The sequence below is a fragment of the Aspergillus lentulus genome, assembly GCF_001445615.1.
Source record: "Aspergillus lentulus DNA, contig: Alt16, strain: IFM 54703, whole genome shotgun sequence".
Classification (NCBI taxonomy): domain Eukaryota; kingdom Fungi; phylum Ascomycota; class Eurotiomycetes; order Eurotiales; family Aspergillaceae; genus Aspergillus; species Aspergillus lentulus.
Window position 1 is genome coordinate 4,328,243 of NW_028322113.1, and position 12,988 is coordinate 4,341,230.

General features: G+C 49.5%; 6 protein-coding genes across 6 annotated transcripts; 2 read left to right on the forward strand and 4 right to left on the reverse strand.

Moving 5' to 3' along the window:
* Window positions 1-205: 205 nt before the first annotated feature.
* On the reverse strand, window positions 206-2,327 carry ALT_8860 (DUF4246 domain-containing protein; the record flags this gene model as incomplete). Its single annotated transcript, XM_033558637.2, has 4 exons — window positions 206-781; window positions 840-1,874; window positions 1,987-2,068; window positions 2,137-2,327. 4 exons carry the CDS (start codon window positions 2,325-2,327, stop codon window positions 206-208), a joined length of 1,884 nt encoding a protein of 627 aa, XP_033414528.1.
* An 825-nt stretch (window positions 2,328-3,152) lies between these two features.
* Window positions 3,153-4,013, reverse strand: ALT_8861 (TMEM53 family protein; the record flags this gene model as incomplete). Its single annotated transcript, XM_033558638.1, has 1 exon — window positions 3,153-4,013. The coding sequence occupies one exon, from the start codon at window positions 4,011-4,013 to the stop codon at window positions 3,153-3,155; it is 861 nt and encodes a 286-aa protein (XP_033414529.1).
* A 725-nt stretch (window positions 4,014-4,738) lies between these two features.
* Window positions 4,739-6,058, reverse strand: ALT_8862 (polyubiquitin-binding protein UFD1; the record flags this gene model as incomplete). The annotated part of the gene is made up of 3 exons (XM_033558639.2): window positions 4,739-5,605; window positions 5,679-5,996; window positions 6,056-6,058. 3 exons carry the CDS (start codon window positions 6,056-6,058, stop codon window positions 4,739-4,741), a joined length of 1,188 nt encoding a protein of 395 aa, XP_033414530.2.
* Window positions 6,059-6,465: 407 nt separating this feature from the next.
* Window positions 6,466-7,833, forward strand: ALT_8863 (GYF domain-containing protein; the record flags this gene model as incomplete). Its single annotated transcript, XM_033558640.2, has 1 exon — window positions 6,466-7,833. The coding sequence occupies one exon, from the start codon at window positions 6,466-6,468 to the stop codon at window positions 7,831-7,833; it is 1,368 nt and encodes a 455-aa protein (XP_033414531.1).
* A 334-nt stretch (window positions 7,834-8,167) lies between these two features.
* On the reverse strand, window positions 8,168-9,686 carry rvb2 (RuvB family ATP-dependent DNA helicase reptin; the record flags this gene model as incomplete). The annotated part of the gene is made up of 3 exons (XM_033558641.1): window positions 8,168-9,121; window positions 9,176-9,622; window positions 9,678-9,686. 3 exons carry the CDS (start codon window positions 9,684-9,686, stop codon window positions 8,168-8,170), a joined length of 1,410 nt encoding a protein of 469 aa, XP_033414532.1.
* A 513-nt stretch (window positions 9,687-10,199) lies between these two features.
* On the forward strand, window positions 10,200-12,797 carry ALT_8865 (uncharacterized protein; the record flags this gene model as incomplete). The annotated part of the gene is made up of 1 exon (XM_033558642.2): window positions 10,200-12,797. The coding sequence occupies one exon, from the start codon at window positions 10,200-10,202 to the stop codon at window positions 12,795-12,797; it is 2,598 nt and encodes an 865-aa protein (XP_033414533.2).
* Between the last annotated feature and the right edge of the window lie 191 nt (window positions 12,798-12,988).

Consider the following 12,988-nt stretch of genomic DNA (forward strand, 5'->3'; position numbering starts at 1 on the left):
ATACTGTTATCATAGCATTTGCATAGAAATGGTCTTTGCAGGACTAGAAACTAGAAATGTGGATTCCTTCAAATGAGTATTTTGTCTTCGTCGATGATGTATAAATTTTCAAAACTAGTCTTGATCTATAATTTTATTAAGAAGGCAACACAGTAGACAGAAATAACATTTTGCCGATGAGCAGTGCAGGACATTGCGGCCAGCATTAAAGAATGACTACGTTTGATTCGAAGGCAACCTGCTGATACTTGGTGAACCGAACCCTCTCCCAAAAGACGTCGTCATGGAATTTCCTAGCTTCGGTCAGTGAGATTGGTAGGCTCTCCTTCCTCTCCGAGAACCGAACGGTGAGTTGCTGCAGCATCTGATCCAGCCCTTCCAGTTCCTGGGGGTCGACTCCGTCAAAGGTCCAATCCAGTCTCTGGGGCGGGACATTGGCTGTCGAAATGATGCGGATGTTGGGGTCGACTAGGAAAAGGGAGAGCACCTTGACGGAGCCAGGTCTGGTTTTGTCGATCAACTCGCAGTGGTTCACACGGTGCTGGATGGTTGCCGGCATAATGATGACTCGGCCGAGGGGAGTTTTGATCCTGCCGACGGTTTGGACGGTAGATTCTCCGTCTTCCAGGCCGTAGACTTGTTTCAGCCAGATTGTGTCGTCGGGGTCGTGCTCGACCTCAGTCAGGCTGGCGGATTCGGAGATTTGCCGGAATTCCAGCGAGGGAACTTGCACGTTGTCAATGTGGAACACGTAAGCCATTGTTGCGGTCACATGCTCATTCTACGGCGACGGTCAGTAAAGAGAAGCACTGGATGTTGTAATTGCGAAAGAATCTCACCATCTGCCCTTCGCAGTGATAGTCCGACTCAGTGTACGGATGATCAGGCGTCAGATCGTAACTGGTGATTCTACAAAACAATTGTAGCCCCCGTTTTCCATAGTCTCTGTTCAGTTCAACACCCTGCTCAATCCGGACCGGGGTCGGAAGATCCGCTGGCAGAAAGGACATCATCCAGGGTGGTACAGCCCAGGGAATGAACCTCCCAGCATCGGGTTGGACGGCTCTCCAATGCTCCATCCTCCACGCATCCAGTCTATCGTGATACTCTACTTCCGCCTCGCCGGGTTTTGGCTGAGGCGTTTGTTCCTCGACCTCTTTTGAAATGGGATGGTACTGGGCTTTTTTGTACTCAAGCCGTGCACGGGAGTGGAGCATATCCTTGAGCGGAGTCAACGATGCATTCCACTGAGGAACTGTCATGTTGAACAGGTCCTCGATCAGCTTGTATATGTTGCGGTGACGCACTGGGTGTAGGTTGTTGATATAACTGATAATGTGCCACCTGCCGTCGTCCTTCAACTCAAGGTCAAATGGGAGAATCTGGAACCTGCGACTGAAAGGCTTCGCGTCGATGTCAGCGCGAGCAGCGACTCTCCAAGCCATGTCTTCACGCGTGATCGTCTCCGGAGGGACAGGGATCACCTCCCCTTGGCCCATGCTGTCCAATGCATCGTCCAGTCCAATGATTCGATCCTTGAGAATACGTGTCCGCCCATACACAAGAGGAAAGAATGCAATCGGGGCAAGGTCGCGTTGGACATGGTCGCTCCCCGGGTTATAGAATTTCAATCCCGGTGGCACGTCTTCAAGAACTTTGGTTGCCTGGCAGAACTGAGTCCGAAATGATCCCGGCACATTGTGGTCTGACTTGGAAATGTCGCCGTTGTACAATGTGATGACGTTGGTATGCTCGTAGATGACCGCTTTGAATCGAAGCTCGTCGATAATCCAGTCGGCCATGTTCTGTGAGATATCTTCCGGGCCCGCCATTGCTTCTTTCTTCCATGTTTCGGCAATCTCAGGATTGAATACCTGCCAGAACGTTAGTCGCGTTGATTCAGAAAAACAAGCGGAGCCAATTTGAGGCTTCGCATGATGGCAAGCAGGGCGCGATTCAGCCGAGTCAGATATGGAGCAAACATACATTTTTATGCCAATCAGGCATATCTGTAATGCGCTCCATCGCCCTTACCATTCCTATCTCACGGAGGGTCAAAACAGGTTGACTGCGCACAATCAGAATCGTTAATGAACGAATGCTGAATCCAGCTTGTCAGGCTAGTTTGTGCCTTACTCGACGTCCCCTTTTGCTATATCCCGATCGTCCAGACTTGTTGGAAACAGACTCCGGTTCTGGACACCATAGATGTTCTGCTCCATCGGTGCATAATCAAGCGGCAGGCCAAATCCAGGCAGTAAAAACTTGCTGTCCTGGATTTTTGGAACGACTATGAAGGGCTCCTGCCTGGGTGCACTTTGAAACATGTTGCTGGTTGATTCGAAATCTCACTGCCACATAGACTCTATCAGTACACGTTGCGTTGAGATGATTTGATTTTTTGTGTGACGGTAAGAGCTCTCCGGATAGTTGTCGACACACACCTGCCAAACTGTCTATGAATCTCGTTTTCAAACTCAAGTCGCCCTTGAGGACGTCGCCACCACAATGTGTTCTTAAGACTGACTCCTTCTCAATGAGTGCGCAGATCTCATGCATGAAGAGTGGAGAGAAAATGATCGGACACACTAGGTTCATGACGTGTTGACGTAGAGCTTAGAGTCATTGTGACTGTAGTATGATGTTTGCCTTGAACGGTTTGATTGACCATCGTCAGCCTGAGCGAGGATCTAGAGCGAGCCGCTGCTTCCCAAAGAGCTTGGCTGTCCTTCGCAACGATGACCGGACATAGTTTCTGATGGGATAAGTTGGCGGAATTCTGCTCCGTTTGCTTCGAAATGCCGTAGGAGGAATGAAATCATAAAGAGTAACCAATAGGACGTTTTACCAAAATGCGAAGTAAAGGGGGAAAGGCAGAGTCACGAAGGTTGCTGTCAACTTTTGATCCGTGGTTCTTGCTGGAAGCCATGGTTCGATCAACTTTCCGGACTGGGAATGGGTTGTCACCTCGGAGCGAAGTAGTGTGGTTATACGTTATAACTAAAGCCGATTGTGCCAGATTCGATCAAGGCAACTTCAAAGGAACCGCAGATGCTCAGTAATCATGAGAACCTCTGACATTTGTGTGGTAACGAAGAGGGGACTGGGCTTGTTTGAATCACAAGGACAGAAGTCCTGCCACAATCAACCATTTATTTCAAGGCAGGCGACTCAAGATATGTCTTCACAATATTCCAGTACCGTTCAGGATCCGACCTCATATGGCAGACATGCGGTGACCCAAGGAACTTCTCGCACTGAACCACCCAACCTTTGGTCTGCGCGTCCGCGGCATGTTGTTCGACATCTCTCCAGTCGACTAGCTCATCCGCATCGGAGTAAATGTAGCAACGTGCCGGGCTATTATTCTGAGTCGTTCCCCGGACCAGACCATGATCATTTATCGCCCTTCGAGCACGGCTCACAGCATCAGGAGTCCGGGTGAGTCTTTGTACCAAAGACCCCACTGCCAGGAGGACAAACAGCAAGAATTTACTCAAATAGCGCAAAAGCCACATCTTAGGCAGCACGAACGAGAACGCCTTGAGACCAGAGGAGATTGTCGCATTTCCAGGCGCGCTATCTATGATCATCGATGAAACACGCAGCGGTTTTCCTGTTGCTTTCTGGTACGCTGTAAGGAAATGGGTGGTCGAAGCGACACCCCCATTTGAGAACATGTGTAGGAACACCGGACCCTCAGGAACGTCGGAGGCCTTGATGGCCTCCACAGCTGGAGCAAGACGGACATGCTGCGCCTTCTGCGAAGCGTGAAGCATGAAGTCGTTTGAGGAACTGAGAATGAAGACTATTCTGGCCGAGGGTGCCAGGCGTCTATACTCGACGACATACTTGACTAGTGCGCGTGAGGAAGCGTTCATCCAGAAAGCAAGAACTATAACTCTGGGTTGCTTCCCAGAGTAACCAACAGCTTCAACAGGGTCTTGGAGGTAAACAGATGAAGAGAGTTTGACAAAAGGGGCCAGCGGATTCTCCTGAACATTTGGAGTCATTGTGATTGTGGAGATCAGCGAGGGAGGTTTGCTTGGTTCCGACGGTATCTATGCGATAGCCTCAGCAAAAGAAGGCAGACTCCTGGCGTCTACTTGGTCACTGGAAGAGAAATCGCAATTGATATTTGAGGAGATTTGGGAGACAATTCTGTGATGAAGTGTTGTTAGTGTCAATGTGTCAAGCCGCACTAAAAGCTGACGCGATAGCTCCACGAGATACAATCTGACGAGTCGACGACACCATTATCGGAACGCGACGATGTCTCCGCGAATCAAGATTACACTGGTGAAGCAGAGCGAGAGGTTATCTTCGTTCTTAGAAGTCGAGGGTGGCTTTGATTAGGGACAGCAGCTCTGGCAAAAGAGATGGCTGCGGGTGACATAGTTGAGCCTCGGCAAGCTCCACCCGCTCTCGTGAGACTGCCGATTACAGCAGCCAGCCATCACAGTGAAGAGACACCCATGGTGACCGACTTTCCTGGTGGAGAATTACGAGGGAAAATAGAGTAATGATGGGCGTCCATCGTCTAGAATGGAAGCCAAGAATGGAAGCTAGAATGGAACAGAGACGAAGAAAGAAAATGATCCCTATTAAACGCCGGCCAGCCAGCCTTGCTATGCTTGATATGAAGCCGTCTTGAACTTAAATCTCTTGCCGCCTTGCAGGAAGAAATGGATACGGAAGTCGTTAAGCATTGTATCTGTGAGAGTCATCAACCTGAAAATCAGCGCTTGGTACCGCCAAGGGTTCGCCCACTCCCGTGAGACTTCTGGTTGCGTTCTTTGCCCTTGTGATTTTCCGCTTCACTTCCTGACGTCGGTGTAGCGGAGTCTCCTGGCTCTCTCTTCTTTCCTCGTAATGTCTGGCCTGTCCCCTGAAAGCGCGACTTTTCAATGGCCTGTCCGTCCTCCCCGCGCTTCTTGACAGGCTTGATTGCATATCCAAAAAACAGCTGGTTGTGTGGTAACCTAAGTGGCTGTGGTCCATTGGTGCGTCTAGCTGGGGGTGGATGCTGAGGATTCGTAGCTCCTGGCACCGGCGTTGAAGGCTTAGGAGTCGGCGCTTTACTACCCTTCTTCGCATTCAAGCGCTGCCCTCCAAGAAGAAAGTTTGATGATACTGCTTTTGCACCCGTAGCTGCGTCGGTGGACTCTGGAGCAATGGCCGCGTAGTTGATCGCTTGGGCCATTGTCCCGTGCGGATGAAGTAGACCCCCAGAGGGGAGCTTACCGCTTACCCCACTGAGGGGTGTGCTGGTGCCACTCGGGCGTTGGATCTCTTCATATCCTACTGGCGGTGCAAAATCAACCTCTAGATCAGTTTCCAGTACGGAGACGGCGTTGGTGTTGTTCGATGGCTTGGTCTCGAGAACCGCCATTTCGTAGACCTGGTCGTTATAAGCAAAAGTGAAGACATCGCCCTTCGTGAGACAAGAGAAATTCCGAAAAGCATTTTCTAACACTGCTTTTGGATCGCTGATGTCAAGAAAAGAGGTTGACTGGGCTTGAAGTTTAATGAATTGGCCGGGAGGAAGATCGGTTGATTTGACCTGAACGAGGTCACCAGGCTCGAGTAGTAAAGTTTGCATGAGCTATAGAGAGACCAGAAGATGTCAGTGACGGCTGTGCCGATATATTATTAAAAGAGGACATGGTCTGTCTAACCCAGAACGGCAGATAAATTTTCCCCTCCTCAGCAATGAATTCCAGAACACCAGCATGTGTCATCCTCTCTTTTGCACCATTATGCAACTCGAATAGCATGGGATATGTGATATGTAACCTAGTTAACTTGTCTAGAGCACTAGGAGGCATGATCACTTTGCCGCCATGGTTGACGTTTTCTCTCTCTGGACCAGGCAACATCGCGACGGGGTAACAGCGGTAATATTCATCGAAGCGGCGTGTAGCGGCTCCATGACGGAGCATGGAGGAGCCTAGGACTCCGTCCATGGGATCGTCGTCCCAATACCCAGGGCGAAACTGAGGTTGTCAGAACTTTTGAAACGTGCAGCTTAAGATTGAGCTGAAGGTGAGCTTACCATTGTGAGGGTTGGGAGTAGGGAAAGTTCAAGAAAATTGGTGTTGAGGAGATCTGAATACCTGGCTCTATCTCACAGTATACCAAGTCGTTCTTTGAAAAATAGCAAAGCAAGTATGACAGAAATGTGTGCCTTGAATCAGTAATCCCCCACTGTTGGCCGCTGGAGATGTGGAAGCTAGAGCAGCTGCTTCTTATCGTTGGACCAACAGTGACGCAAATACCTCCGCAATGATTTTCCGAGCCGACCCCAGAAAAGACAGGAAGCCAGCATCAAGTAGCAGCTCTAATCAAGCTCATAGGCCTAACTTCCGTTATTTCTGAGCTTTTGGAATGTTTACTAATACTAATTCGATGATCTATCGCTTTATTTCCAACTAGTTAAGCTCCTCATCGTCGTTTCCAACAAGAATGATGTCCTCTCAACCGCGCCCAAAGCGGGCAGGTGAAGACTTTACGCGCACACACCACCACGATGAAGACGATCCGAACGGCCCTTCCGAACACAAGAAGCCACGCTTCGATCTACGGAATCCTTCCAATCTTGCACCGGACGCGCTGGACGAGGACCCGGTATTAGACGCAGACGAGATCGGCCGTCGCGGACAACAAGTGCGCCGCAAGGCCGTGAACCTGGATGGCTACGACTCGGACAGTGAAAATGAAGGGTTCAGCGCGCGCATCGAGGCCAAGGCGAAGAGGAGTCGCGCGAAACACGACGCCGAAGATGACGACATGTTCGCGGAGCTCCAGGAAGATTTCGGCCCCGAAGAAATAGACGCCGATGAGGCACTGAGGAAGAACAAGAAAACAGTGCGTTTCTTGCGAGATGATGAGATTGAGGGTCAAGTGGCTTCATCGAAAGGTGGAGTGACATTGCGTGCGGATCTGAACGCAACAGGGGACACGGTCGAGGAGGATGAGGTGGAAACTGAGAGCGATGTTGCAGACGAAGACCGTGCGAGGCTCGAGGAGGGCATGGACGAGGAATTAGGTGCTGGAGCTAAAAAGAAGCATGCGCCACTGCTAGATGCTTTCAATATGCGTGCCGAGCAAGAAGAGGGTAAATTTGATGATCAGGGGAATTATATACGAAAAGCAGCAGATCCCGACGAGATCTACGATTCTTGGCTGGAGGGAGTATCGAAAAAGGATATACGGCGCGCCAAAGAGGCAGCAGAGAAACGAGAGGCTGAGAGAAAGGAGAGAGACCGATTGAACGATAGCATTCTTACGGCCGATGCACTGAGGACTTTAATAACTCACCTGCAACGGGGAGAAACAGCTCTAGAGGCTTTGGCAAGGATAGGCAAAGGGGCTCCAAAGAAACCGAAATGGCAAGCCAAGAAGAACAAGACCCGCTCGAAGCAAAACGGGGCCCAAGCCGAGGATACCGAAATGACGGAAGACGACCCCAATGAGGCTTCTCGAAAGCAGGCGATAGAGACCATCACTGGCGCGGCGGATATCCTCATGACACGGGGACAAACAGATATCTACGACACAGAGCGTGAGATTCTCACAAGGCAGTACCGTCAAGAAACAGGCGAAGACTGGGTCGATACTCCTTCAAAGTCCACTGCTCCCACCAGTGCCGAAGAAGAGCCTGTAATGTGGCAATTTCGTTGGTCTGATGCTCGAGACGGCGGTGTCGAGCACGGCCCATATGACAGCCAGACAATGGAGTCTTGGAAAAGTGCTGGCTATTTCGGCGAGGGTGTCGAATTTCGAAAAGTGGGCGATACAGGAGACTGGACGAGCGAGGCCGCTTTCCTATGATAATGATTGGGGTCATAATCTTGAAACGGATCTCTATGTGCAATCTCCGAGATAGGATTCTCCTCTGGGAGGGCATATCAACGTCATGATTATCATTGAAATAAATATTCTTTTATTCCCAGTTCGAAGCCCAAATACCAAACAAACCATGCACATGAGCTCGAAGAAGCGCCAGCCTTATCGTACATCATAAGATGTGTAAAACAAAAAGGATCAAACGAAATCAGAGGATAGAGAGCAAGAGCAGCGCTCTCGGAAGCAGCACCACATTGCCATGTCGTATTACCTGATTTTTGGTGCAATCTTCTTCACGGAGCAATATAATCAACGCGCCTTATGAGATTTCCATGGCATCTCCATTTGCAGGAGCCGAAAAGTTCACAGCACCTTGATCCCCTATGAACCGCTGTTCATACGCATTGACGAACTTGACACTCCTGGCAGGATCGTAGAACAAGCGGTAGCTGCGCTGTACATCGTCAATGCTAACTTCTTTAGCCTTTCGTTTCTGACTTAGGAGATGAGAGGTGGTGATGATATTGCTAGCATATCGGAGATTGGATTCCTGGCCAATCTTAGTCAAGAGAGCCAAAGCGTCCGGCGAGAGGTCGATTTCTTCTTCCTGTGCTCGGATTGCAAGAATTTGCCGGATTTCATCGCCAGAGTACGGCTGCGTGCTGACAATGACAACACGGTCGAGGAAGTCAAGGGGTAGTCCATGGGGAGAGGTGTATGTGGTTCCACGGATCCGCGCTTGACCACGGTTGCTGGCCATGATAACAATTGGCGCAAGCTCCGCCTCCAGGGCCCGGTTGATGTAGGAAAAGCATTCAATATCGAGCATGTGCACTTCGTCAATGAACAAAACTCCAGGAATGATTTCTGCCTTGCCCTCTTCCTTCCATTCAGCTACCTTAGTATTGATCTGATCTCTGACCTCGCTTCTAATTTCCCCGGTGTCACCGGAGAAGAGGGCCAAAAACCCTTGCGTCCGTGAGTTGATGACATCAATCTCATGTAGACTGACGGTATGTACGATTTCCTTGCGGACCTGAAGTTCTCCTTCAGGGCATTGGACGAACTTGGTATCAGCGCCCATCGCATCGTAATCTCGAGAACGAGCATAGGAACGTCCAAGCTTCGTGATCTTTCCCGATGACTTGTCAATTGAGATAACATCTCCGGCCATCACACGCTCCTTTGTCATTGAGTCAATCATCTTGGTTCCCATGTCGTAGATCGTCTCCATATCGGTGGTCTTGATCGTGAGTTTCCCTTGTTTGTTTCCCTACACCGGTTAGCAACCGAACTTCCAGAGGAGAAACCAAGAATCTACACTAACCCCAGTAACACTGCGATCGATCTGGATCTCCACGACTTCACCCTCGATGATCTCACTTTCTTCCTTGATTCGGACGCCAATGGATTTCCGGAAGGCTTGTGTAAGTGCTTCGGTCTTTGACATCTCCATAGAGAAGATCTCAGAGGCTGCGAGCATTGTGAAAGGGACATCGGATCCAAGAGACTGGGCCATTCCCATGGCAATGGCTGTCTTTCCTGTGCTGGGAGGACCTGCGATGAGAACTGCGCGACCAGCAATTTTGCCCTCCTTGACCATTTGTAATATAACCGCGGCCGCCTTCCTTGCCTTTTCCTGACCTACAAGGCCCTGAGAAGATGTTCTAGGTTGGAGCGAGTCCGCATCGACGCCAAGTCCCCTGATATGCGAATGAGCAGCAATGAGATTCAGACCACGGAGCTCCTTCGTCTCCGCGACGGTTGAAATAGGCTGTGATATAAATCAGTCATATGAAAGGGATGTAAGGTCTGGTAAGGTCACTTACCACGGCCATATTGATTCGTAGTGCAGCTAAGTCTCCTCTGTACTGCCACTGATACCAATAGAAACGCGCAATCCTAGCTTCTCAGTTTGCGAGTGTCGATAAAAGAGCTGTTCGGGGCAGAAAGGCACAGTTTGAGAAGCCGCCCTGCTTACCGCCCGGCAGAATATTGTGACTTGTCGAAATGCGTCTCTTTGTCCACGCTCGCTGGCCAATGAATTTCTGTTTACAGAGAGAAGATTCACTTTTGTTTATTACAACTGTTTGCTCAGTTTTCCAGGAAAAATCTGCGCCGTCTGGATTTCCGTCACCTAGCCAGCCAAACTTGCCCTCTACGCGTTTTACAACGCGTCGATGTCTTTATCCTTGCCTAGTTGAGGGCGAGATGATAGACTTCAATTTTGTGAGATACAGTTGCGCACACGCTACAACCTCGCCTCTAATTGCCATCAGATGCGGGCTACACATGACCAGAGACGGGCACTGTCATAGATTAGCCCTCTAAATGTATAGATGGCAGACAAAATGGATGTCGACAATTCAAATACCCCCACCTCACGCGATCCTCGCCTCATCAGTCGAAACAGGCCAGCGCCAGCCAGGACAGCATCTCTAGATACTGGCATATCGGGATCTCCTAATGGTCATAAGTTAGGGGTACGGCCACCCAACAATCCTCCGCCTATTGACAGGCAGGATGGGGCTCCTGGAGATCAATTCATTCGCACCCTCTCGGAATTGATCAAAGCTGCTGTTGACACAGCTACTCGGGAAGTCGAAAAGGATAAATTGCTGAAGAAGAAGGACACGACAGAGGGTCTGTTGCGAAAGGCAAAAGCTGCGCCAAATTTCCCATCAACCACAGCATTTTTCCAGCAAGCTCGCAAGGATGAAGATTCTGAGTTGACACGAATGGATGAGACCATCACTAAATACCAAGCGCACTATCGCCAGCTAGAAAATTCTCTCACGACCAGATGGGTGCCTTTGCTTCTGCGCAATCAATCTGATTCAGACGGGAAGATAAACAAACTACAGGATGAAATTCGGGCGCTCACGAAGCGAGTGGGAGATGCAGAATCAGATGCGAGTCGTGAGAAATATCAGTTGCAAGAGACCAAGATCCAGATGCTTCAGGATCGTGTCGTCCTACTCGAGAAGACTTCCGGCAACCATGCGACTTCTATCAACGCTCAGATGAGATACGAAAAAGAGATTAAGGAACGCGTTGATAAATTAAGCTCAGATATTGCTCAATTCCCCTCTCAAGAAACCATACTGAGACACTTTTCATCGGAAGTTGAGGAGTTGAAAAGAATCACTATGACCTTGGACGCCAAGCTGAGCTCTTTGCGAAAGGCACAGGAAGAATATTCGGGTTCTCTCGAAAGAGTAAACAAAAGCATCGATGCGCAACGGAAACGTCTCGATGCCAGCAACGATAATTCTACTGCTTTCGCGAAGAAATTCAAAGAAATCCACGAGCGTCTGGCCCCGATAGAAAAGGTCCAGGCAATCCCGCCGGACGGTTCAGCGACAGTTCCAATTGACGCATCTAATATTGAGTTGCGTTTGAAGAATGTCGAAGACAATCTATCCAAGATACCCAGACCTGTCTCATCCTTGCAGTCGGCAGTCCAGAGTTTGTCAGAACAACTCCAGCAATTACAAAGCCTTCAGGCGATGAAAGACGATTTTCATTTCGCAGAAATGGAGGAGATTAAGAAATCAACCGTTGATAAAGCCGAGATACAATCATTGAAAGACAGCTACAACCGCCTCGCCGACGAAACACGGAGAATAAGCCAGTTGGACCGTGCAGGAGCTGTAGATCAAGCTGAGATACAGTCATTGAAAGACAGCTACAGCCGCCTCGCTGGAGAAATACAGAAAATGAGCCAGTTGGACCGTGCAGCAGCCGTGGATAAAGCTGAGATACAATCGTTGAAAGAGACCTCCAGCCGCCTCGCTGAAGATATGCAGAAAATCAGCCAGTGGAACCCCGCAGCTGCCCTTCAGCAAATTCACACGGTGGACGTGAAAATCAATACAGTTGACATGGCATTAAAAAATTCCAATCGCTTACTCGAGAGTGTGCGCGTCGGCCTCCATTCCCTGGAGACACGTTACAATCATCTTTCCACTGAAATGGTCGTAAAGAACATGGTTGTTGCCATGCAAGAGATGTACCCCTCTGCAGGCCAATTGACAGAGCAGATCACAACCTTGAAAAACCAAGCCGAGAAAGAAATATCATCTCTGAAAAAGACGATTGAGCAGCTTGTTCAGGCCCAAAATAGTCAGAAGGCTTTGCTAAACCGCCTTCAAGACGACGTCGGCCAGCGTTCAGCAGAAGTAACCCATCTCGGGGAGTCCTTTGGAAAGGTAGCTCATCAGGTCTCTGCTCTCACTGAACAGCTAGAGGGTGTACGCGCTCTGCCAGACAAACTTCAGCAATTGCACGCCAACTTCGACTCTCTTACTGAGCAATATCGAGAACACGTCTCCGAAATTAAGGACCATATTAAAGGCAAAGAGGTGGCCGACGGTCAAAACAGAATTGAATTGGATGAATCCTTCCGCGAATTGAAAGACCAGGTCCAAAACTTATCCAGTGGCCTCAACCAGATGAAAGTCGTGATGAATGAAATCACCTTAAATAAAAAGGATTTACAATCCCTCGATGATCGGTTCCGCCGCTTCGAGGAATCCGTGTCGGCCGATCATCGGGATTTGTCAGAGCAAATCAATGCGCTCAAAGATTCTTTGGAATCCCAGGCGCTAGATTCTCCCACAGCCAGTGGGATGCAATCGCCCAAGCGGGAACAGAGTCCTGCAGGATCAGATGCCGCCCCACTATCAAACTATGCTGAGATGGCAGAGGCCAATCCTGCGCTGGCATTGCGCGAGAAGAAGAAAAAGAAAAAACGACCACGCCCTTCAACCATATCCGACGATGAAAATGAGAGGTCGTCTGGTGCTAGGAATGAGTCTCCCATGACACTCTCTTCACCAGCTCACGCATTGGACAATGAAGATGCATCGCCTTCGGAGAGCAAGAGAAAGTCCAAGAAGAAGAAAAAGCGCAGGTTGATCACGGAGGGACCGATCACCATAGACTAGTCTTGATTCCTCATTTTATAATTCAGCGTCAGTCTTCAAGCATTTACTGGGCCGAGCGATCACGATTCCCACGATTACTTTTTTCCTTGCACAGGTTGGATTATCACCGAGATACCTCTTTGCCATGTCTTGCTGTATGGAGTCACATCACTATTACTTGTATCACTTCTTTCCTTCCTTGTGTCTATTCC